Source organism: Carcharhinus amblyrhynchos, chromosome 21 (genome assembly GCF_965287045.1).
Source record: "Carcharhinus amblyrhynchos chromosome 21, sCarAmb.v2.hapA, whole genome shotgun sequence".
NCBI classification, from domain to species: Eukaryota; Metazoa; Chordata; class Chondrichthyes; order Carcharhiniformes; family Carcharhinidae; genus Carcharhinus; species Carcharhinus amblyrhynchos.
Window position 1 is genome coordinate 41,305,059 of NC_137344.1, and position 24,124 is coordinate 41,329,182.

Sequence of the window (24,124 nt, forward strand, 5' to 3'; positions counted from 1 at the left end):
AGGTTGATTGGCCATGCTAAAATTGTTCCTTAGTGTCCTGAGATGCGTAGGTTTAGAGGGATTAGTGGGTAAATATATGGGGGTAGGGGCTGGGTGGGATTGTGGTCGGTGCAGACTCAATGGGCCAAATGGCCTCTTTCTGCACTGTGGGTTCTATGGTTCTATGATTGTTTGCATGTAACCTCAGGATACCGGTAAAACTGTCTGCACTTCTAGGCTCGGATTGAAGATCTCGAGGAGGAGATTGAGGCTGAACGTGCAGCCCGTGCCAAGGTGGAGAAGCAGAAATCCGACTACGCCCGTGAGCTGGAGGAAATCAGTGACAGGCTGGAGGAGGCCGGCGGCGCCTCGGCCGCCCAGATTGAGATGAACAAGAAACGCGAGCTGGAATTTCAGAAGCTGCGCCGCGATCTGGAAGAGTCCACCCTACAGCATGAAGCCACGGCTGCTGCTCTTCGCAAGAAGCAGGCTGACAGCGTCGCAGAACTTGGGGAACAAATCGACAACCTGCAACGTGTCAAACAGAAACTAGAGAAGGAAAAGAGCGAGCTGAAGATGGAGGTGGACGACCTCGCCAGCAACATGGAATCAGTGGCTAAGTCCAAAGTAAGTCCAAAGAAATCATATTCATGTATATATAACTCCCCCATTCACTGTGTGACTGTCACACTTCAGATCCGCCAACGTTCTATAAGACAAGAGAAAGAAAGTTATCATTTCTGGTTTTGTTTTCTGACTCTGGCCTCCAGTCAAGCAGATCTGGATATTTATAGGGGCACTGGGGAGGTGTTGGCCTAGGGGTATTATCCCTGGACCATTAATCCAGAGACTTAGCTGCTGCTCTGGGGACCTGGGTTCAAATCCCCCCCCCAACTGAAGATGGTGGAATTTGAATTCAATAAGGGGAAAAAAAAATCTGAAATTAAAAATCTACTGATGACCATAAATCGATTGTTGGGAAAATAGAAACCCTATAGTGCAGAAACAGGCCATTTGGCCCACTGGGTCTGCATTGACCACAATCCTACCCCCATATCATACCCACTAATCTCTCTAACCTACACATCCCAGGACACTAAGGGGCAATTTTAGCATGGCCAATCAACCTAACCCGCACATCTTTGGACTGTGGGAGGAAACCGGAACAAACCCGTGCAGGCATGAGGAGAATGTGCAAACTCCACACAGACAGTGACCTGAGCTAGGATCGAACCCAGGTCCCTGGAGCTGTGAAGCAGCAGTGCTAACCACTGTGTTACCGTGCTGCCCCCATCTGGAAAAACCCATCTGGTTCGCTAATGTGCTCTAGGGAAAGAAATCTGCTGTCCTTACCCTGGTCCGGGTGACATGCAATTCCAGAGCCACAGCAATGTGGTTGACTCCCAACTGCCCTCTGAACAAGGGCAATGAGAGATGGGCAATAAAAGCTGGCCAGCCAGCAGCAGCCATGTCCCACGAATGAATTAATAAAAAAAAAACTTTTTTAGCAAGTGGCCCTCGGGCTGTACCTGAATAGAGCAATATCACACAGTGGGTTGGATTTTCCCTCATGATGCTGAAACAGAAGTTGGGACTCACTCCAGGTCCTGAATCTCCTCCAGGGGAGAGAAGCTCACTCATTAGGATTTTTACGGAGGTTCTCCCTTAATTGGCCTGGAGACGGGTTCCTTCACCGAGTAAGGGTAGCAAAATAGGCTCTTGAAGCTTTTGGGCCTCCCTGCTGGAGAGGAGGAGCAGGCTGTGTAGCAGGTGAGCAGCAGGAGAGGGCACTTCAACATGGGGATGCCCTCTCAGCAACTTTCTAAGCCTCCACCATGTGTGGCAAATGGCTGTTCTTGTATCCAAGCAGCAGGGTTGATTTCATGACTCTAGGCTATCCACCTCCACACACCTAAATCAGGCCACGCCAGTGCAGAGAACTTTAATTGAAATTAAAACAAGTTAACAAGGTTTTTAACAAGCATATTCAGGTACCCGTAGTGATGGGGCAGATGGCCTTGTCGGTTCTGAGCCCACTTCTGCTAAACCGTGCCAAGAAACTGGCATGCGGACCAGTCCCCAAGTTCTCAGACCCCATCCATCACTATTCCCAGCCCTACCAGAGCTACAGAATCTCACCCAGTGTGTCCCTGAGCACTGCCCTCAGATAGGCTCACTCGCTTGGCAATTAAACCCTGCTCCAGCCCCGTGACAAACCACAAACAATGTCACAAGAGACACATGGGAAGAGTAAATTTGGAGACAATCATCGATGATAAATTAAAGCAAAGGATGAATTCAAATCACCAGAATACGGCAGTGCCATTGAAAGGATTGAAAGCATTAACATCATTGAGCAGAGTTCCCTGGGAAGCTGCTGTGAAGATGTCTCAGTGCAGTCCCCACACTTACAGATGGACAGCACCAACAAACTGAACACAGGCTGAGAACTCTGAAAAGCACAAGCCATTACAGCAAGTGTGGAAATTTGGATGTTGGCATAGCTTCTTAGTAATTAATCATTTACAATTAGACAAGCATATAGAGGCTGTAACTGGTTAACTATATTCACCTGACATGAATGAAGCTATCAGAACTATTTGTTATAATTGTATATCAATGACTTCAGAACAAATGTATACTTATGATTGGTATATGTAAATTACTTGTAAGATTTGATGTGGAGATGTTGGCATTGGACTGGGGTGGGCACAGTAAGAAGTCTCACAATGCCAGGTTAAAGTCCAACAGGTTTATTTGGAATCACAAATCACTTGTAAGATAAGCAAAGATATAATTGTGTATGCCATGTATCGCTCAGGAAGTCGGTAAATCACTTTATGAAAGCAGACCTGCTCGCAATACTATGAATGAAGACTGATTAAAGACTCTGAAAGCTATGTCTTGCTGGATGGTGACACAATTCCATATTGTTTCAGATAGTTTTGAATACATTTTAAAATGTAATGATGCAATGTATATTTTTACTCTCCCCAACTAGGCCAACCTTGAAAAAACATGTCGTAATCAGGAAGATCAATTAAATGAACTAAAGACAAGGAATAATGAGTATGCCCGTACCATTAATGACATGACTGCTCAGACATCAAGGTTACATGCAGAAAATGGTGAGTTGTTCCTGCAACATGAACTGTGTGGATTGAACAAAGTGAGTATTATCTGGCCAATTTTCAAACCTGTCCTTTAAACAATATTAACCGCGTGGAACATTTATATTACACAATGCCGATTAACAACCAAATACTTGCTGCAACAAAAAGATGAAAATCTAATTTTTTTGCCCCGTAAAGGTGAAATTTCCAGGCAGCTGGAAGAAAAGGAGAATATGGTATCCCAACTCAACAGGAGTAAGCAGGGACTTTTGCATCAAATTGAAGAACTGAAGAGACAACTTGAAGAAGAAACAAAGGTAATACTGTGTGATTTGATTGCATTTCTAATCATCTCTTCTCTACTGGGTTGCATGGAGAAGTAAATAGATTTCCAAAGCACATGACAGAGATGGATTATCGTCTAATTAAGTTCTTTGCCTGTGAAATTTTAAAATACCTCTATACTGTTGTCTTTGGCATCACAGGCAACGTTTTTGTCTCAGATTTGGTACAAGTGTGCGAGTGCACACTTCCACACATGGGGAGCATGGTGGCAGTGGTTAGCGTTGCTGCCTCACAGCACCAGTGACCCAGGTTTGATTCCCGTCTGTATGGAGTCAGCGTGTTCTCTCCATGTCTGTGTGGGTTTCCTCCATGTGCTCCAGTTTCCTGCCACATTCTGAAAGACGTGCTGGTTAGGTGCATTGACCATGCTAAATCTTCCCTCAGTGTATCTGAACAGGCGCCTGAGTGTGGTGACTAGAGGATTTTCACAGTAACTTTAACAGTTGTCAGCAGGAATGGGTGGAAAATGTCACTCATAGAAGCTGCTGTTTGCATTCTCCTTGGACTGTGGCATGGAATGATCAGTGGTGACACAGAGCATGACAAGCACCTGGAAGAGGGAGGATAAAGAGAGAGAGAATGGCTCTCAGAAGGAAGCGATACCTAACTGGGCAACAATTCCTCTGCCTCAATCTAAGGATGAAGCTGTGTGTCTGTGTCTCACTAAGGGTGTCCTCACTGAAATGTACCATTTGCTGCAACCAAAACTACAGCCTCAGAGTAGAGAGAAGATGGCTTGTCATTGGCTGAGAATGTGGCCATGGCCATGAGCCTTTATGCAGCTGGCTCCTCCCAGATTGGAGCAACAGATATTTGCAATGATCTGTACCGGTCATGATGAAACGATCCATGTCCATAAGAACAGGATAATATTTAGCCTGGAGTTGATAAGTGGCAGGTAACATGCATGCAACACAAGTGCCAAGCAATAACCGTCTCCAACAAGAGAGAATTCAGCTATTTCCCTTTGGTATTTAATAGCATCACAATTGCTGAATCCCCACTATCAACTAGAATCATCGCATTCCTACAGAGCAGAAGAAAGCCATTCGGCCCATTAAGTCTACACCAACCACAATCCCACCCAAGCCTTATCCCCATAACCCCATGCATTTACTCCTAGTTTGTCCCCCTGACACTAAAGAATAATTCAGCGTGGCCAATTCACCTAACCCGCACATTTCTGGACTGTGGGAGGAAAATACAGCGCCCGGAGGAAGCCCATGCAGATATGGGGAGAATGTGCAAACTCCACACAGACAGTGACCTAAGGCCAGAATTGAACCCAGGTCCCTGGCATTGTGGGGCAGCAGTGCTAATCACTGTGCCACCGTGCCCCCCACTGTGCCATACTGGGGTTTACTATTGATCAGAAACTGAACTGGAACAGCCATTTAAATACTATAAATACAAGAACAAGTCAGAGGCTAGGGATTCTATGAGGAAAAACTCATCTCCTGACTCCCTAAAGCCTGTCCACTACGTACAAGGCACAAGTCAGGAGTGTGATGAAATACTTTCTACTTACCTGGATGAGTTCAGCTCCAAAAACACTTAAGAAGTTCCACACCATTCAAGACAAAGCAGCCCACTTGAATGGCACCCCATCTACCACTCACTCTCTCCACCACCGGGGCACAGTGGCAGCAGTGTGTACCATCTACAAGATGCATTGCATCAATTCACCGAGATTTCTTTGACAGCACCTCCCTAAATTGTACCCCTATCACCTAGAAAGACCAGGGCAGCAGATATTTAGGAACGTAACCATGTGCAAGTTCCCTTCCAAGTCACACACAACACTGATTTGGAAATATATCGCTGTTCCTTCACTGCGTCAAAATGCTGGAATTCCCTCTCTACTAGCGCTGTGGGTGTACCTACACCATATGATTGCAGCGATTCAGGAAGGCAGTTCACCATCACTTCTCAAAGGCAATTAGGAACAAATGCTGGCCTAGCCAGTGACGCCCATATCATGTGCAAGAATTCAAAAAATATGTTGCAACGAATGTTGCAGAAGGGAAGTCACTGAGGCTTTGCGTTTCAACACAGCATTCCCTCTAGCCAGAGAGAAGCAGGTGGAGTGAGTACATGGTTTCATGGGGATTTCCGGCTTCCCCATGGAGCAGGGTGCCATTGACTGCACATACATTGATTTGCGGGTGCTGAATACCAAATGCCACAGCCAAAAAGGCTTATAGTCGCTTGACATCTATCTGGTGAGCAACCGTACACAGCACACCATGCAATCAATGCCTCCATGCAATCAATGCCTCCATTGTGCAAGAGTCTACTGTAGCAGCTATATTTGAGCCACTGTGACCAATCAACTAAGGCTACTGGTCTAGGTTATCCTTTGATGATATGACATGTGACCCCAGCATGCAATCCACACACATGGACAGCACACAGTGAAAAGCACACTGCCACACAAGGAGCAGACCAGTGCAGTACTCAAACTGTGGTTCCACTGCCCGCACTACTCTGGAGGAAGCCTGCGGTGCTTTGGCAGAATGGATGTCAGAATACGTCGTGAGCTGCTGCCAGTTGCCAACCTTGCCATCATGAGGACACAGCAATTGGCACCAGGTCTACTGTAACCAGCTGCAGAGGCGAAAGAAGAAGGCAATCAGCACAACCCATTCCTGACTGTGCTCCCCCGACTGATCGATTCAGCTATAAATCCAGTAAGTACGGCATTAATTCCCCCTACACCAACAATCCCACACTTCACCTGCTCTCAGAGTCCAAAACTCTGAACTGCTACGAAATAAACACCCCAAATCAATGTTAGAAATGAAACCTTGCTGTATCATAAATAAGCAACAACTAACCAGACTTGTGCAGTTTTTTTTTAGTGCTGGTCTTCTGTCCTATTCCTGCCACACATACTACCCCAGTGGCTGCTGCACGGCTATTGGAATGTTACTGACTGTCACGAGGAGAAACTGACCTTACAGGACAGCTTCAAGCAGTTTTGGCCCTAGCGGCTTAGCTTCAGACTGCACCATCTTTGCATGGGCAGTGTTTTCTGGGTTGGCTGGCATGCAACAGCAAGGGCACTAGCAGTGGTGGGCAGATGAAGGCTGTCATCCTAAGAGAATTCAGTAAGTTTAAAGTTTAAAATGTCACATTAGCACTTACATTACAAGGCTTACATTAACACTGCAATGAAGTTACTCTGAAAATCCCTGAGTCACCCCACTCCACTGCCTGTTCAGGTACACCGAGGGAGAATTTAGCATGGCCAATACACTGGACCGAACTTTCAGACTGTGGCAGGAAACCCATTCAGACACGGGGAGAACATGCAGGCTCTGCACAGTCAGTGACCGAAGACTGGAATTGAAACTGGGTCCCTGGCGTTGTGAGGCAGCAGTGCTAACCACTGTGCCCCCATGTCACCCATGGAGCAAGTTTGTGCCCCAGGGTGTTGCTGACACTTGACATGTTCTGGAGGACAGATGACTGGATAAACCCTTTGCACTCGGGTATCCGCAGCTATGATAGCAGCAATCTGAGCTTGTCTGGCAGCAAACTGCCTGTGCAGGATCTTCCACTGCAGCACTCGGATCTTGGCTGGCTTCCGATTGTCCTGCAATAGAAGCCGAGACATCCACCATCTGTTCCCATAGCCAGTTTTTGAGGGGTGCCACTCTGCATCAAGCATGGCTGGCCACCAGTCTCTTCTCAGTTCTTACCGCCAGCCATTGCCTTGTGCTGGGAAGGATTTGGCAAGTTGATACAAAACCTGTTTGGCTGTATTATGAATGCACCTTCCTTGATCATCAAGGCCAGGGCCAGGATTTGCTGGTGCTGCCCAATGATGGGATCTTTTTGTCTCAGTGAAAATCAGTGGACTAGCCCAAATCCTGGAGTAGGACTCAGATCCTGAGCTTCTGGTTCAGAGGTAGGGACACTGTGTCACTGGGCCACAAAATCTCCAAACCAGATGGGCGTTCACGACAATTGATGAAAGTTACCACAATCGTTAACTTTCAATTCTAAAAGTTGCTAAATGGTAGAACTCTTAGGAGTATTGACAGGCAGAGGGATCTGGGCATACATGTGCACCGATCCCTGAAAGTGGCAACGCAGGTGGATCAGGTAGTCAAGAAGGCATACAGCATGCTCACCTTCATTGGTCAGGGCATTGCATATAAAAATTCACAGGTCATACTGCATCTGTACAGAACCTCAGTTAGGCCTCATTCAGGATATTGTGTACAATTCTGGACACCATACTACCAGAAGGATGTGATGCTTGGAGAGGTTTACCAAGATGTTGCCTGGTCTGGAGGGTCTTAGCTATGAGGAGGGGTTGGATATAATTTGTTCTCACTGGAATGACAGAGGTTGGGGGGTGACCTGATAGAGGTTTACAAGATTATGAGAGGCATGGAGAGACTGGATAGTCAGGTGTTTTTTCCTAGGGTAGAAAAGTCAAGTACTGGGGGACATAGGTTTAAGGTGAGCGATGAAAAGTTCAGAGGAGATGTGCAAGGCAAGTCTTTTACACAGAGGGTGGTGAATGTTTGGAAAGTGCTGTCCAGGGAGGTGGTGGGAGCAGATACGACCGCGGCATTTAAGGGGCAACTAGACGAATAGATGAATAGGATGGGAATGGAAGGATAAGGACTCTGTAAGTGCATATGGTTTTAGTTTAGGCAGGCATCATGATCGGCGCAGGTATGGAGGGCCAAAGGGTCTGTTCCTGTGCTTTTCTTTGTTCTTTGTTCTGTGGTATCAGTATCCACTTCCTGGCATTCCTGACCAGAGGGCAGTCAGAATGACCCACCAAATCTATCAAGTAAAGGATTTTGAGTTAAACGGACCGCAGCAGGGGTCAGAGTGGCTGAACTAGGCCTTGTTTCCTGAGGCTGCAGCGATTACAGGAATGGAGAGAAGATCTGCAAAGCATGTTTCCCTGCACCACTCCCATACCCTTCATTTTTGTTTTATCAAAAGAATATTTCTACTTTGGAAGAACAATGGTGAGCATTTGTGTATTTGAAGAGGTACAAACACCTTCATATTCCAATTGCTGTGGGCCCATAGTCAACTCAACAGTGTCAGTGGAAGCAAGGTCTAAGTGGCTATGATTAACAGGGTAGATACTTGTTTTAAATAATGCATCAATGTGATTTTGTAGGTTTATAAAAAAAATCTGTCCTTGGCTTGTACAGCTGTCGCTTCTGTCACATTAACCAATTTCCATTTTGTTCTCAAGCACTTCTGATTTCTTCTTTCTGTGTTCTCTATGGAAAGGCTAAGGGTGCCTTGGCACACGCTCTGCAGTCTTCCCGCCATGACTGTGATTTGCTCCGTGAGCAATATGAAGAGGAACAGGAAGCAAAGGCCGAGCTCCAACGTGGCATGTCCAAGGCCAACAGTGAAGTTGCTCAGTGGAGAACAAAGTACGAAACTGATGCAATTCAGCGCACGGAGGAACTGGAGGAGGCCAAGTACGTGCATTCATATATATATTTCTTTTCCTCATTTTTTAAAATCCTTTTTTTAAATTCATTCATGGGATGTGAGTATTGCTAGCTGGGCCAGTACTTATTGCCCATCCTTGAGGGCATTTATGAATCAACCACATTGATGTGGTTCTAGAGTTACGTGTAGGCCAGGTCATAGAGGTTTACAGCATGGAAACGGATTCTTCGGCCCAACTTGTCCATGCCACTCATTTTTTTAAAAACCCTAAACGAATCCCAATTGTCTGCATTTGGCTCATATCCATCCATCTAAATGCTTTTTAAAAAATAAAATTGTACCCGTCTCTACTATTACCTCTGGCAGCTTGTTCCAGACACTCACACCCTCAGTGTGAAAAAATTGCCCCCTCTGGAGACTTTTGGATCTCTCCTCTCTCACCATAAAACTCATGCTCTCTAGTTTTAGACTCCCCTATCTTTGGGAAAAGATATTGATTATCTACCTTGTCTATGCCCCTCAGCCTCCTACACTCCAGAGAAAAAAGTCCCAGTTCATTCAGCCTCTCCTTATAACTTAATTCTTCAAGTCCCAGTAGCACCCTAGCAAATCTTTTCTGCACTCTTTCTAGTTTAATAATATCCTTTCTATAATAGGGTGACTAGAATTGCACACAGTATTCCAAGTATGGCCCTACCAAGCTCTTGTACAAATTTAACAAGATGTCCCAACTCTATATTCAATGTTCTAACCAATGAAACCAAGCATGCCGAATGCCTTCTTCACCATTCTGTCCACCTGTGACTCCACTTTCAAGGAGCTATGAACATGTACCTCTAGATCTCTTTGTTCTGTAATTCTCCTCAATGTCCTATAATTAACTGAGTAAGTTCTGCCCTGGTTCAATCTACCAAAATGCATCACCTTGCATTTGTCTAAATTAAACTCCATCTGCCCACCGATCCAATCGATTAAGATCCCGTTGCAATTGGAGATAACTTTCTTCAGTGTCCACTATGCTACCAATTTTGGGGTCATCTGCAAATTTACTAATCATGTTCTCATCCAAATCATTAATATAAATGACAAACAACGGTGGGCCTAGCACTGATCTCTGAGGCACACTGCTGGACACAGGCCTCCAGGCCAGGTTAGGACGGCAGATTTCCTTTCGTAAAAGCCAATAGTGAACCAGATTAGTTTTCAGAACGATGCACAATGATTTCATGGTGATCAGTAAATTCTTAATTCCAGATGTTTTTTATTGAATTCAAATTCCACCATCTGCCATGGCAGGATTCGAACCCAGGTCCTCAGAGCATTATCTTGGGTCACCAGATTACTAGTCCAGTGACCATACCACAAAACCACCATCTCCTTGTGCATATGTATTAATTTTCCTGGATCTATTATTTTATTGCGGAAGGAAGGCTAAACTATTGCTAGACTATTAAATGCTCTGGGACCTGGGGTCGAATCCTGCCATGGCAGATGGTGGAATTTGAATTCAATAAAAAATATCTGCAATTAGGAGTGTACTGAAGACCATGAAACCATCGTTGATTGACATAAAAACCCATCTGGTTCACTAATATCCTTTAGGGAAGGAAATCTGCCATCCTTACCTGGTCTGGCCTACACGTGACTCCAGAGCCACAGCAATGTGGTTGACTCTCAACTGCCCTCCAAGGGCAACTAGGGTTGGGCAATATATGGTGAGACCAGATTTGGAATATTGTGTGCACTTCTGGTCACCTCACTATAAGAAGGATGTGGAAGCATTGGAGAGAGTGCAGAGGAAATCTACCTGGATGCTGCCTGGTTTGGAGGGTAGGTCTTATGTGGAAAGGTTGAGGGAGCTGGGGCTTCTCTCTTTAGAGTGGAGGAGGATGAGAGGCGACTTAATAGACGTTTATAAGATGATGAGGGGGATAGATAGAGTGGACGTTCAGAGACTATTTCCTCGGGTGGATAAAGCTGTTACTAGGGGGCATAACTATAAGGTACATGGTGGGAGATATAGGAGGGATGTCTGAGGTAGATTCTTTACTCAGAGAGTGGTTGGAGTGTGGGATGCACTGCCTGCTGTGATAGTGGAGTCGGACACCTTAGGAACTTTTTTATTGGATAGGCACATGGAGACAACAGAATTATAGGGAGTGGGATAGCTTGACCTTGGTTTCAGACAAAGCTCAGCACAACATCAAGGGCCGAAGGGCCTGTACTGTGCTGTACTGTTCTATGCTCTAATAAATGTAGACCAGCCAGTGATGCCCATGTCCCATGAATGAATTAAAAAAAGTGCTCTAGCAGAATAATAATTTGACTTTTTAATGTAGGAAGAAACTAGCTCAAAGACTGCAGGATGCAGAGGAGCATGTTGAGGCAGTCAACGCTAAATGTGCTTCACTGGAAAAGACAAAACTGCGCTTGCAAGGAGAGGTGGAAGATCTTATGATCGATATAGAGAGAGCAAATGCTGCTGCTGCGGCTCTGGATAAGAAGCAGAGAACCTTTGACAAGGTGCAGAACTTTAAACATATCATCCACAGGGTGGACTGGTAATTTAAATAGGCTTAGAGTCGCAATCAAAAAAAAAAATTGCCTTTTTTAAATCATAGATTCTGGCAGAATGGAAACAAAAGTACGAGGAATGCCAGGCTGAGCTGGAGGGAGCACAGAAAGAATCTCGGTCTCTTAGCACTGAGCTCTTCAAAATGAAGAATGCTTATGAAGAGTCCTTGGATCATCTTGAAACTCTCAAGAGGGAGAACAAAAATCTGCAACGTAAGTCTTGCAAAGTAGTATTATTCAAGTCGGGAATATTTAAGGTGGGTTTGAAGGAGTGTTTGCTGATTCTGATGTTTAAAATTTGACAAACAGAGGAAATTTCTGATCTCACTGAACAAATTGGTGAATGTGGGAAGACAATTCACGAGCTGGATAAAGCAAAGAAACAAGCTGAACAAGAAAAGTCTGAACTTCAATGTGCGTTGGAGGAAGCAGAGGTAAATTTTGGATATTTTACACATCCATTATAGTCATGTGGGGTAGGTCTTCAGGCAGAGTGTAGCAACCCTATGATGGGCAGCAGGGTGGCCCAGCGGTTAGCGCTGCTGCCTCACAGCTCCAGGGACCCGAGTTCGATTCCGACTTTGGGTGACTGCCTTTGTGGAGTTTGCACATTCTCCTCAAGTCTGCATGGATTTCCTCCGGGGGCTCCCACAGTCCAAAGCTATGTAGGTTAGATGGATTTGCTATGCTAAATTGCCCCTTAGTGTCCATAGATTTGCAGGTTAGGTGGATTGGCCATGCTAAATTGTCCCTTAGTGTCCAAAGGTGTGTAGGTTAGGTGGATTGGCCATGTTAAGTTGTCCCTTAGTGCCTAAAGATGTGTAGGTTAGGTGGATTGGCTATTTAATTGCCCCTTAGAGTCCAAAGATGTGTAGGCTAGGCAGAATGGCCATGCTAAATTGCCTCTTTGTGTCCAAAGATGTGTAGGTTAGGTGGATTGGCCATGCCAAATTGTCCCTTAGTGCCTAAAGATGTAAAGGTTAGGTGGATTGGCTATGTTAAATTACTCCTTAGTGTCCAAAGATGTATAGGCTAGGTGGATTGGCCACGCTAAATTGTCCCTCAGTATCCAAAGATGTGTAGGTTAGGTGGATTGGCCATTTTAAATTGTCTCTTAGTGCCTAAAGATGTGTAGGTTAGGTGGATTGGCTATGCTAAATTGCCCCTCAGAGTCTAAAGATGTGTACTATAGGTGGATTGGCCATGCTAAATTGCCTCTTTGTGTCCAAAGGTGTATAGGCTAGGTGGATTGGCCATGCTAAATTGTCCCTCAGTATCCAAAGATGTGTAGGTTAGGCGGATTGGCCATTTTAAATTGTCTCTTAGTGCCTAAAGATGTGTAGGTTAGGTGGATTGGCTATGCTAAATTGCCCCTCAGAGTCTAAAGATGTGTAGTATAGGTGGATTGGCCATGCTAAATTGCCTCTTTGTGTCCAAAGGTGTATAGGCTAGGTGGATTGGCTATGCTAAATTGCCCCTTAGAGTCTAAAGATGTGTAGTATAGGTGGATTGGCCATGCTAAGTTGCCCCTCAGTGTCCGAAGATGTGTAGATTAGATGGTATTAGCCATGGTAAATGTGTGAGGTTACAGGGTTTGGGCAGGGGAGATGGCCTGGGTAACATATCTGTCAGAGAGTTGGTGCAGATGGAGGCTGCATGGCCTCTTCTGTATTTAGGGATTCTATGATGTCTGGGCTGGAAGTCAGGAATTGATGGCCGAGCTGGCTGATTGTCAGCCTGCAAATCCGAGCAGCAGAAGGGAAGAGTAGGAGAGGTTCCGGATCGGCCAGACTGCAGAAGGCAAAGGCAAACCACTGCCGTAATTTGTCAAGCATAAATGATGGACCAATCCAATGGGAGTCCATGGTTGCCAACGCCCATTTAGGGCATGGTACCTGAAGGCGGGATATAGTAATTTAGCGTTACACTTGCTCAATTTACCTAATTATCAATTAATTATTGAGTAATTAAATTGATATCAGATCCATTGTGATCAATACTCCTTTGTTCCTTAACCACCTGCCAAAGACATCACTGGAGCACTCGGAGGAAAAATTGCTTCGAATTCAGCTCGAGTTGAATCAAATTAAGTCGGAGGTTGACAGAAAGATCGCTGAGAAAGATGAAGAAATTGAACAGCTCAAGAGGAATCACCAGCGAACCGTCGAGACACTGCAGAGCACCCTGGATGCTGAAATCAGGAGCAGGAACGATGCCCTGAGACTCAAAAAGAAAATGGAAGGGGACCTCAACGAAATGGAGATTCAGTTGGGTCAAGCGAACCGCCAGGCCGCAGAAACACAGAAATATCTCAGGAACATTCAAGGAGTGCTCAAAGTAAGTGAGACAGATTGACTTTTTGTACTTGCGCACACATTCAGCGTTTGAGCTTCCAACCGCGTTCAGTCATGCAATCCAATCCTTCTTGATTCAGGAGACCCAGCTGCATCTGGATGAAGCGTTGCGAGTTCAAGGAGACCTGAAGGAGCAGCTAAGCTCAGCCGAACGGAAGAGCAACCTTCTGCAGACTGAACTCGAAGAGGTCACGGTGACTCTAGAGCAGACAGACAGAGCTCGGAAAATTGCTGAGCAAGAGGTCTTTGATATCACTGAGCGTGTTCAGCTGCTTCATTCTCAGGTAGCCTGAAAAACACGTCATTCTTAAACGCCTGCAGTCAAATGCTTTATTCAAATAGTAATGCCAGTCGCACCTTTGTTCCACCTTTTAGAATATTAGCCTGATCAACACCAAAAAAAAGCTTGAGACCGATGTTTCCCAACTTCAAACTGAGGTGGAAGAGGCCATTCAGGAATCGAGGGATGCTGGAGAGAAAGCCAAGAAGGCAATCACTGATGTAAGGTTTCCAACTTTTTGATAACTAAAATAATTAATCCATTTGGTATTAATACATCAAGGATGGGATTTTCCAGCCACGCGAACCCCAAGACTGGAAAACCTCACCCGAGGTCAACAGACCTTTGCATTGCCTGTGTCCCGCTCACTATGGAATCGTAGGCGGGATGGGAAACTACTGCCCTAAGTGTTTAAGATGATCAAAGAAATTGATAGGCTAGCTACAGAGAGACTATACCAGCTGGTGGAGGAGGCCAGAAGAAACCGTAAGATTAGGAGCAAGCTCCACGGGAGAGAGATTTTTCTCATAAAGGGTAGTGGAAATCTGGAGTTCAACATCTTAAAAAGTTGTTGTGCCTCCGGGTTAATTGAAAATCTCAAACCTGAATTTGATAGACTTTTGTTCAGCAAGTGTAGAGGCAGTCCTCGATTTTACAATGCTCGAGATACCGTGAATGACACTCACAGATCTAAATTCTCCAATCGTTCATGTCCCAACACCGCTGCCAGAGAGGATGGAGAATTTGGTGCTCAGCCAAATCTCCATTCACTGCAGCGGGATGAGAGAATCCCGCTGGAGAATCCCATCCACGGTGTTTAAAATTTGACACTCTGGGTGAGATTTTCCAGCCACACTCGCCCCAAGGCTGGAAAATCCCACCCGAGGTCAACGGACCCTTGCATCTTCCTGCCCCAGCCACCACGATTCCCATGGCGGGCAGGATGGGAAAACTCTGCCCCCGTTTCAATTTTACGATGTCAGTTCTGACTCTACATCGCCATGCCAGCTTTTACAGTTTTACAAATATAATTTACAAATGCGATACATTTTGAACGAGCCCGGGGAAGTTGTGAGACCCCCTGCCGAAATAAGTTTCTATATTAAGGGCTGTGGAGTGCGTGTAGAAGATTTTGAAATATTAATCTAAGAATGGCGGAACAGGAGTGACCTGTGAGTTCGAATTTGTAGCATTTCAACATAACTACTTAAGTTCCACTTTGTTTTAATGTCAAAATCAGGCGGCTATGATGGCTGAAGAGCTGAAGAAGGAACAGGATACGAGTGCTCACCTTGAGAGGATGAAGAAGAACCTTGACCAGACAGTGAAGGACCTGCAATTCCGTTTGGATGAGGCTGAGCAGTTAGCACTCAAAGGTGGAAAGAAACAAATGCAAAAACTAGAGACAAGGGTGAGATGCCAAAATATTATTCTTTTAATTGGTAATTACTGAGAGATTATGCTTGAAGCAAACCCATAGCATGAACATTTAGCAACTTCCTGCAGGCAACTGGTTATGATATTTAGAATTGTAGAATCCCTACAGCACAGAAAGAGGCCATTCGGCCCATTGAGTCTGCACCAACCACAATCCCACCCAGGACCTATCCCCATGTCCCTACATATTTACCCACTAATCCCTCTAACCTACACATCTCAGGACACTAAAGGCAATTTAGCATGGCCAATCAAGCTAACCTGCACATCTTTGGACAGTGGGAGGAAACCCACGCAGACACGAGGAGAATGTGCAAACTCCACACAGACAGTGACCCAAGCTGGGAATCGAACCCAGGTCCCTGGAGCTGTGAAGCAGCAGTGCTAACCACTGTGCTACCGTGCCGCCCTTATTTAAAGAGTTTCAATGTAGAATTATATTAAATATTCTAAGGATTGTTAATTTTTAATCTTGGAAATTATCTTGTAACAATAAATGCATGCAAAGTTTACAAAGAGCTGTGGCAACAAAATCGCCAGCCCTGTGCGCTTTTGAAACAAGGTTTGGATTAAGGTGCAGTGAGTGTGAGTTCAGTATAAAATAAACCTGCTTGATGTGGTCCACAGCATTTGAATTTCAGGCACTTGGAAATCGGATTTGGCTTTCTGCCGTGTTACATGGTTTTACACTTTGTTGTATCACACTGTATCACACTTTCTGCTGTATCAGATAGTTGGTGCACATTAGCACCACTTTCTGCTGGTGCCAAGATTGGCAGCGCAGCTGCAGCCTCTGCTATACTGCCTCTGTGTAAAATCTGAAAGAAAATGGCCAGAGTGTTATGGCCATTCATGCCGGCAGGATTTTCCCATCCCGCTACAGTGAACGGAGATAGGCGCCAAATTCTCCCACTGCAGCGGGAGCATGGCATGAATGGCAGGTAAGATCGCACCTCCCAATATCTCTAATACCGTATTTTCAGGTTGCAATGACCATTTATGAATTATTTTTCTTTAAATGACAATGGGACAAATGTCCACAGCTTATGGGTTTTTTTTTACATACAATTACATAAGAACATAAGAACATAAGAAATAGGAGCAGGAGTAGGCCATCTGGCCCTTCGAGCCTGCCCCGCCATTCAATAAGATCATGGCTGATCTGTCGTGGCTCAGTTCCACTTTCCCGCCCTCTCCCCATAACCCTTAATCCCCTCTCTTATCAAAAACCCATCAACCCGCTTCTTAAAAATATTTAGCGAGGCAGCCTCCACCACTTCAACGGGCAGAGAATTCCAGAGATTCACCACCCTTTGAGTGAAGAAGTTCCTCCTCAACTCCGTTCTGAACTGCCCCCCCTTTATCTTGAGGCTGTGCCCCCTAGTCCTACTGTCTTTTTTGAGCGGGAAGAGTCTTTCCACCTCTATCCTATCCATCCCATTCATCACACAGAACGTAACGCAAAGGAATGTAATGCCAGTGTATCCATGCCAGGGTTTATGCTTAACTTAATGTCCTCCCATCCTATTAAATGATTCCTTCTTGTCGACCCAGTTCATCAATTATTATAATTTGGAATTGTAAATAAAGATATTATCCCCTTAGGATAATGAAAACATCAGTCAAAAGTAAGGAGATGAAAGTTCACTGCATCTGGGTATCTAACTGTATCTGCCATATTCATCTCATGTTCCTCTGCACCCTTCAATTCAAACATGTTTGTCCACAAAACTGCGACTGTAATTTTTTTTAATTGATTCATCCAGGGATGTGGGCATTGCTGGCTAGGCCAGCATTTGATGCCATTCCCTAATTGTCCTTGAGACGGTGATGGCGAGCTGCTTTCTTGAACCGCTGCAGTCCACATGGCGTAGGCTTACCCATAGGGAGAGAGTTGCATGATTTTGACCCAGCGATTGACATTGTAAGAATCACGCTGGCAAATTTAAAACCTGTAGGAATGACACTCCACAGTTGCAATAATTAAATCTTGATGCTAGACAGGTTGATTGACAGTAATTAACAATTAGCGTGTTTGTGAAACATTTGTGAATAATCTCCTAATTAATGGCCTGAAATAGAACAGATTTAATTTGTTTTAATTGCACAAATAAATCAACCTTACATTATTCATTGCATTTCAGTGGTGAGACGGTGAAGTGTTGTCTTTTTGCGATAACGGTGTAAATTGGATAGCCACTTTTGGTATTTACATATTTTGAACATCTGCTCCTCACTTAAAGTTGTGATATTTATGCATAACACAAGCTGCCTTTAGCCTTCCTGTTATTTTGGCAGAAACTTTCAGTTCATTATTGTTTGCAATAGGAAGGCTCTTTATCATATTATTGCTACTGTAAGGATCTGATGTGTTTTACAACTGAAAAGTGTCAGTCAATATAAGAAAAAGAAAAGGTTAATACTCAGACTTTGAGGCTTCAGTTATCTAACTAAAATTTGCATCAATGTAAAGAGATATTAAGCGTTCATAAGCCAGAGGTCTTGTGGTTCAGTGGTAGCATCCCTACCTCTGGACCAGAAGCTCCAGGTTCAAGTCCAATGCCTAAATTTGATGGCCACAGAAGATGGGCAGCACGGTAGCGCAGTGGTTAGCACTGCTGCTTCATAGCTCCAGGGTCCTGGGTTCAATTCCCGGCTCGGGTCACTGTCTGAGTGGAGTTTGCACATTCTCCTTGTGTCTGTGTGGATTTCCTCCGGGTGCTCCGGTTTCCTCCCACAGTCCAAAGATGTGTGGGTTAGGTTGATTGGCCATGCTAAAATTGCCCCTTAGTGTCCAGGGATGTGTAGGTTAGAGAGATTAGTGTGTATAATAAGTAGGGATATGGGGGTAGGGCCTGGGTGGGATTGTGTTTGATGCAGACTCGATGGGCTGAAGGGCCTCTTTCTGCACTGTACGCTTCAAAGAAGCGTTCATAGCATGTTTCAATGGGTTGATAATCAGCTTGGCTATTCTTGCCTCAGTATTCCTAAAGGGAAAAACAGTGTGTGAAGATATGCTTTAAAAAATGTGATGCAGTGTGATATAGCAGAAAACCAAATCTGATTTCCAAGTGCCTGAAATTCAAATGCTGTGGACCTCATCAAGCAGGTTTATTTTATACTGAACTCACACCCACTGCAACCCCAATTCTTGTTTTAAAAGTGCACAGGGCTGACTATTTTGTTGCCAGAGCTCTTTGTAAACTTCACATGTATTTATTGTTATAAGACACTGGATAATTTCCAAGATTAAAAATCCTTAGAATATTTAATATAATTCCACATTGCAACTCCTTAAATATTGTGAGAGTACAATATAGACTTGTGTGAATAACCTGAATCCCCCAAGACAGTAAAGCACGAGAGCATTGTGTAATACTTGAATTGTACACAGTGTGTGAGATACTCCAGGCCCATGCATAATTAGAATATTATTTTGTAAAATTAAATTGCGGGTACCCAAATGTGGAGCCATAGACAAGCACATATGTCCAAAGCTATATTGTTAATGCATTTAAGATGTGATGATACTGTGCTATTGATATTATGTTTAAGGGGAATATTTTTAAAAGTCTTCTTATTCTGCAAGCAGATAGTGTGCCTGGAAAACATTTAGCCCAAGGATTGCTAAAGCAAGTTCATAACTCAGTTTAGCTAGGAAAGTGTATTTTAAGAAGAACTAATGGGCTGGTGCTTGTGCAAGAAGTTCTTCTGGGATTTTAAACCCGGTAAATTAATAGGGTGATGTGGTAGTCCTGGATTTTGTGCACAGAGAGAAATAGGGTCTTGCAAAGAAACGACCTGGATTTGACTGTTCTGTCTGAAGTTAAGGGAATTTTGCAGGCTTCTGAAAACTTTATATCGCTCTGAAAACTCCAAAGCTGTGTGCACTCGTTATAGCAAGTATATTTGTGATTGCTAACTATGTTTTAAATGGTGTTTAAGTCTTAAGACTGTTGCGTATTTGGAACTGAAATAGTGATAAGTTAAAATTTAAAAGTTGTTTCTTTTCATGTTTAAAAATTGTTCAACTGTTAAGAGTTAAACTGTTGCATTTTGTTAGAGTTGTGATATGAATAAGCTGTGATATGAATAAAGCTTGATTTGACAAAAAAGATCCCTTATTTTTCAGTGGAATTACTCCTGGAATGAAGCATCCTTTCCTCACATTTATGCCAAAATAGAACGATTGTTGGGATCTAGTCTGGCTTCATAACATACCTTGGGGTTCTGGTCTGGGATCCTAACAAGGATGAGGTGTAGCAGGGATGGGCAATACACTTTATAGATAGTGGGCCTAAGGCTGGTATCTACAGTAAGGCACCAAACCTGTGTGCGACTGAGCTAATTGAAATTGTGAGATTATTCCAATATAACATCATTGTGAAGAATTATATGTATATAACTAGAATGATTCAATTAGAATTGCAATTTTGAAATATTTATTGCTCTTCCAGATACGTGAATTAGAGAATGAACTTGAAGCTGAACAGAAACGCGCAACAGAGGCGATTAAAGGCTCACGGAAATATGAAAGGAGAGTCAAAGAGCTGACATTCCAAGTAAAGAATAATTATTCAGAGGCCTTTATAATTGATTTTCTTTTAAGTTTTGTGATAACAAAGAGATTTTAAGTTCCGTTTTTTTTTATTTTCACATACAGTCCGTGGAAGACCATAAAAATATTGTTAGACTGCAGGATTTGGTGGACAAATTGCAATTAAAAGTCAAATCCTATAAGCGAAATGTTGAAGATGCTGTAAGTAAATAACTGATACCAATTACAGGCAATTGAAAGTGATTTCTTCAGCTTGACTTATAAGCTTTTCATTGTTTGATCTGCACAATTTTGCAATTAGTTCTTGCTGGGTACATTTTGAACCAAATAGAGCTGTTTAATATGATGGGTCAGAGATACCATGGCATGGTGGCATTGTGGTTAGCAGTGCTCTCTCAGACAGACAGAGATCTGTATTCAGTTCTGGCCTCGGGTGACTGTGTGAGCTTTGTACGTTCTCGCCATGTCTAGTGAGTTTCATCTGGATGCTCCGGTTTCCTCTCACAGTCCAAAGATATGCAAGTCAGATGGAATGACCATGCTAAATTGCCCCTTATTGTGCAGGGTTATGGGGATGGGGGAGGGAGCGGGCTTGGGTAAGAGTTGGAGAGTTGGTGCAAACTCAATGGCCTGAATTGCCTCCTTCTGCACTGTGAGAATTCTATGATTCAATAGTTAAGCTTTACGAAATCTATTCCTTTGACCATAAAACACCACATCTTTCACTAATACACAAGGTATTGGACTGGATTTTCCCCCTGATGCTGAAACAATGACAATCACTATATTTGTGCTCAACAATAGATTCTCAATGGGATTTTTCGCTGTGTTATGATACAGGTCAGAACCTCCAAAGTGTTTTATGAAATCTGCCCGGATCATAAGTTTTGCACTTTGAATTTGGCTAGGACGAGCAAGAGAGATTTCACTCTAGGTATGATTCAAATGAGCCACTTAGGGAGCTTTTCTCAAACAAAGTTTATTTTAGAATATAGTTAACATGTATGGAAAGAAAATTAGCAATAACTTTAACCCTAACCCTTAATGAATGTAGGAAGTGTCTCACTCAAACCAATCCTATAAACAAAGCCCTTTCCACAGCAAAGACTAATGCTCATGTGATACTGGAATTTAGTCCTTTGGTTGAATGCTGCAGTTCTCTTGAGGCACACACAGAGTCAGAACAGCTTCCCAAAACATTAGGGAGCCTCAACCACCAACAGCAGGTTTTCTACTCCAGGAAGGCCAGGAACCTAGCTTCCAGCTAACAGTAAAATTTCTAAAACCAGGGAGACAGAGAGAAACACTGCTTTCCAGTCTGATGGTCACCCTTTTCTGAACTAAACAGTAGCTCAAAACTGAAAATGAAATAGCTCCTCTCACCTGACCTGTCAATCATTCTTCCCCCTAACAATGTAGGTCATTAAAAATCCAAGAAAATACCTGAGGCCTCAGAGTAAAAATAAACAAAACCCCATAAGCAGCAATAAAAGGACTTCTAACTGATGACCCGGCAGCACTGAAACCAAAAGGGCTGCTTACCACTGCAGGGAGCATGATTTTTAAAAGAATATTAAAGGTACACTAGCACCACAACTGGAACTTCCTGTAGAGAACCAAAACGGGAAAGCAAGTGTGCAACTCCGTAACAATCAGATTGAAGAATCGTTAATGAGCAGGGAAGAACCTAAACCAGGAAATGTCAGTTCGTGTAACATTAAATCAGGTCCAAAAAAAGCAAAACAATGAGAGGGAACGAAAGATGAAATTAGGAAAAAAGACAAAAGAGTCAGAAAAAAAAAGCAGAGTTAAACTTGGTTTCTTTAAATTTTTCAACAGTAATTGAAATTTGAAGGAATGAGACATCATATTTGCATTTCTGTGTGAATTATATTGTTTGCCAATTATTAAGGTATGTCATGCATTAGGTTCATTGGCCATGCTAAATTGCCCTTTTGTGTCCTGGGATGAATGGGTTAGAGGGATTAGTGAGGTAAATATGTGGGGATATGGGGATAGGGCCTGAGTGGGATTATTGTTGGCGCAGAACTCGATGGGCTGAATGGCCCCCTTCTGCACTGTAAGGATTCTATGAACGACTATTAAAAAATAGTTACATTGGTATAGATGTCTCTGGTGAGTTTACTGGGTATATATGATGTGAGTATAGCAACTTCGTGCATTTGTTATATTTCAATGACGGATCTCTGTGTAAGATACTGCTCGTGTGTAGCTTCAGGAAAAGAAATGCAGCTTTATCAGCAAAGTCCAGAGATTCCTGCATTTAACTGCACAGAACTTGAGTCTGATTTAATGTTTTTGTTTTCAAATGACCAGCAAAATCCAGCCTATTATTTGGTGCCACCAGTATGATCAGAGAAAATTTATGTTACAGTTTTGTTAGTTTGAAGTTAGAGTCAAAAATAAACTTTATCCTGTATTATTATCTGTCCAGGAGGAGCAGGTCAACGCGCACATTACCAAATTCAGAAGGACACAGCATGAGCTGGAGGAAGCTGAGGAACGTGCCGACATTGCTGAAACGCAGGTTAACAAACTGAGGGCTAAGAGCCGTGTCATTACCACCAAGGTAAAAGAATGGCTTCAATGCATTGCAGCCCTGAATTTTTGGCTATCAATTTTTCATCAGCTCTTCACTGACATGGGTAACATCTAATTGTTTAATTCTCTTTCACAGAAAATATTGTACACCGCAGAATGAGTACCAGCTTGCAGCTCAGCACTGTAAGGAAATGCACACAATGTGATTTCTTAGCATGCCTTGCTGTGATACCCGTTCCTTTAGAAGTAACAAAATTCAACTGTAGTAAAAAGTAGAGAGAAAAAAATAAAACACGTGCCTCATCTTCTGATGTCTATCGAGTGGCATTCCTGATTGTATGTTAACATTTTCATCACTATAAAAGCAGTGAGAATGATCCCCAAGACAGCAATTGTTTTCAGAAATGTAGGTTTATCGTACAATAAAACTAAGACCTTGAAGACTGGCAACAATGCAAAACCAATGAGTTGGGTGTTGACTGGGTGACTATGCAAACTTCGGTTCTGCCTCTTTTTATAGAAAATAAAGCACTAGGTTAACTACTAATCCAATGTGAGCAATCTTTATTGGATTGAGGAATTGGGTGGCACGGTGGCTCAGTGGTTAGTGCCTCACAGCGCCAGGGGCCCGGATTCAATTCTGGCCTTGGGTCACTGACTGTATGGAGCTTGCATGTTTTCCTTGTGTCTGCGTGGGTTTCCTCCGGGTGCTCCAGTTTCCTCCCACAGTCCAAAGATGTGCAGGGTACATTGACAGGCCATGCTAAATTGATCCCAGTGTCAGGGGGATTAGCAGGGTAAATATGTGGGGTTACGGGAATAGGGCCTGGGTGGGATTGTGGATGGTGCAGACTCAATGGGCTGAATGGGATTCTATGAAATTAGCAGTATTTTCACTTGTTGAAGGACATTGATGAGACTTAGATGAAGGGTGGCACGATAGCACAGTGGTTAGCACTGCTGCTTCACAGCTCCAGGGACCTGGGCTCGATTCCCGGCTTGGGTCACTGTCTGTGTGGAGTTTGCACATTCTCCTTGTGTCTGCGTGGGTTTCCTCCGGGTGCTCCAGTTTCCTCCCACAGTCCAAAGATGTGCGGGTTAGGTTGATTGGACACGCTAAAATTTCCCCTTACTGTCCTGAGATGTGTAGGTTAGAGGGATTAGTGGGTAAATATGTAGGGATATGGGGGTAGGGAATGGGTGGGATTGTGATTGGTGCAGACTTGATGGGCCATATGGCCTCTTTCTGCACTGTCGGGTTTCTATGATTTCTATGAATAATCCCCCAGAGAAAAACTGATGAGATATGATACCCACCCGACAGCCCCCTAGATTTTACTTTCCATTGGAGTGAAAAGAAAGCAAAAAACTGTAAAATAGACATCTGATAGGCATCTGATCTTGTTGTTTTCCAACCAGATCAGTTAGGTCAAAATGGCACCCGTTCAGCCACTGAACTGCAAGCGGACTGAAGCTCATG

At 43.7% G+C, this 24,124-nt stretch overlaps 1 protein-coding gene across 1 annotated transcript in view; it reads left to right on the forward strand.

The window, feature by feature from the left end:
• Positions 1-22,894, forward strand: part of LOC145356380 (myosin-3-like) — a 44,818-nt gene extending 21,924 nt beyond the window's left edge. The window contains exons 25-39 of the mRNA XM_080209060.1: positions 217-606; positions 2,981-3,107; positions 3,291-3,409; positions 8,709-8,905; positions 11,219-11,402; positions 11,501-11,666; positions 11,763-11,887; positions 13,482-13,790; positions 13,888-14,091; positions 14,183-14,308; positions 15,328-15,498; positions 19,982-20,086; positions 20,188-20,283; positions 22,538-22,672; positions 22,781-22,894. Of these exons, the coding sequence (XP_080065186.1) occupies positions 217-606; positions 2,981-3,107; positions 3,291-3,409; positions 8,709-8,905; positions 11,219-11,402; positions 11,501-11,666; positions 11,763-11,887; positions 13,482-13,790; positions 13,888-14,091; positions 14,183-14,308; positions 15,328-15,498; positions 19,982-20,086; positions 20,188-20,283; positions 22,538-22,672; positions 22,781-22,804 (2,478 nt within the window). The 3' untranslated portion in view covers positions 22,805-22,894. The remainder of the gene's footprint in view (positions 1-216; positions 607-2,980; positions 3,108-3,290; positions 3,410-8,708; positions 8,906-11,218; positions 11,403-11,500; positions 11,667-11,762; positions 11,888-13,481; positions 13,791-13,887; positions 14,092-14,182; positions 14,309-15,327; positions 15,499-19,981; positions 20,087-20,187; positions 20,284-22,537; positions 22,673-22,780) is intronic.
• The last annotated feature ends 1,230 nt before the right edge of the window (positions 22,895-24,124 follow it).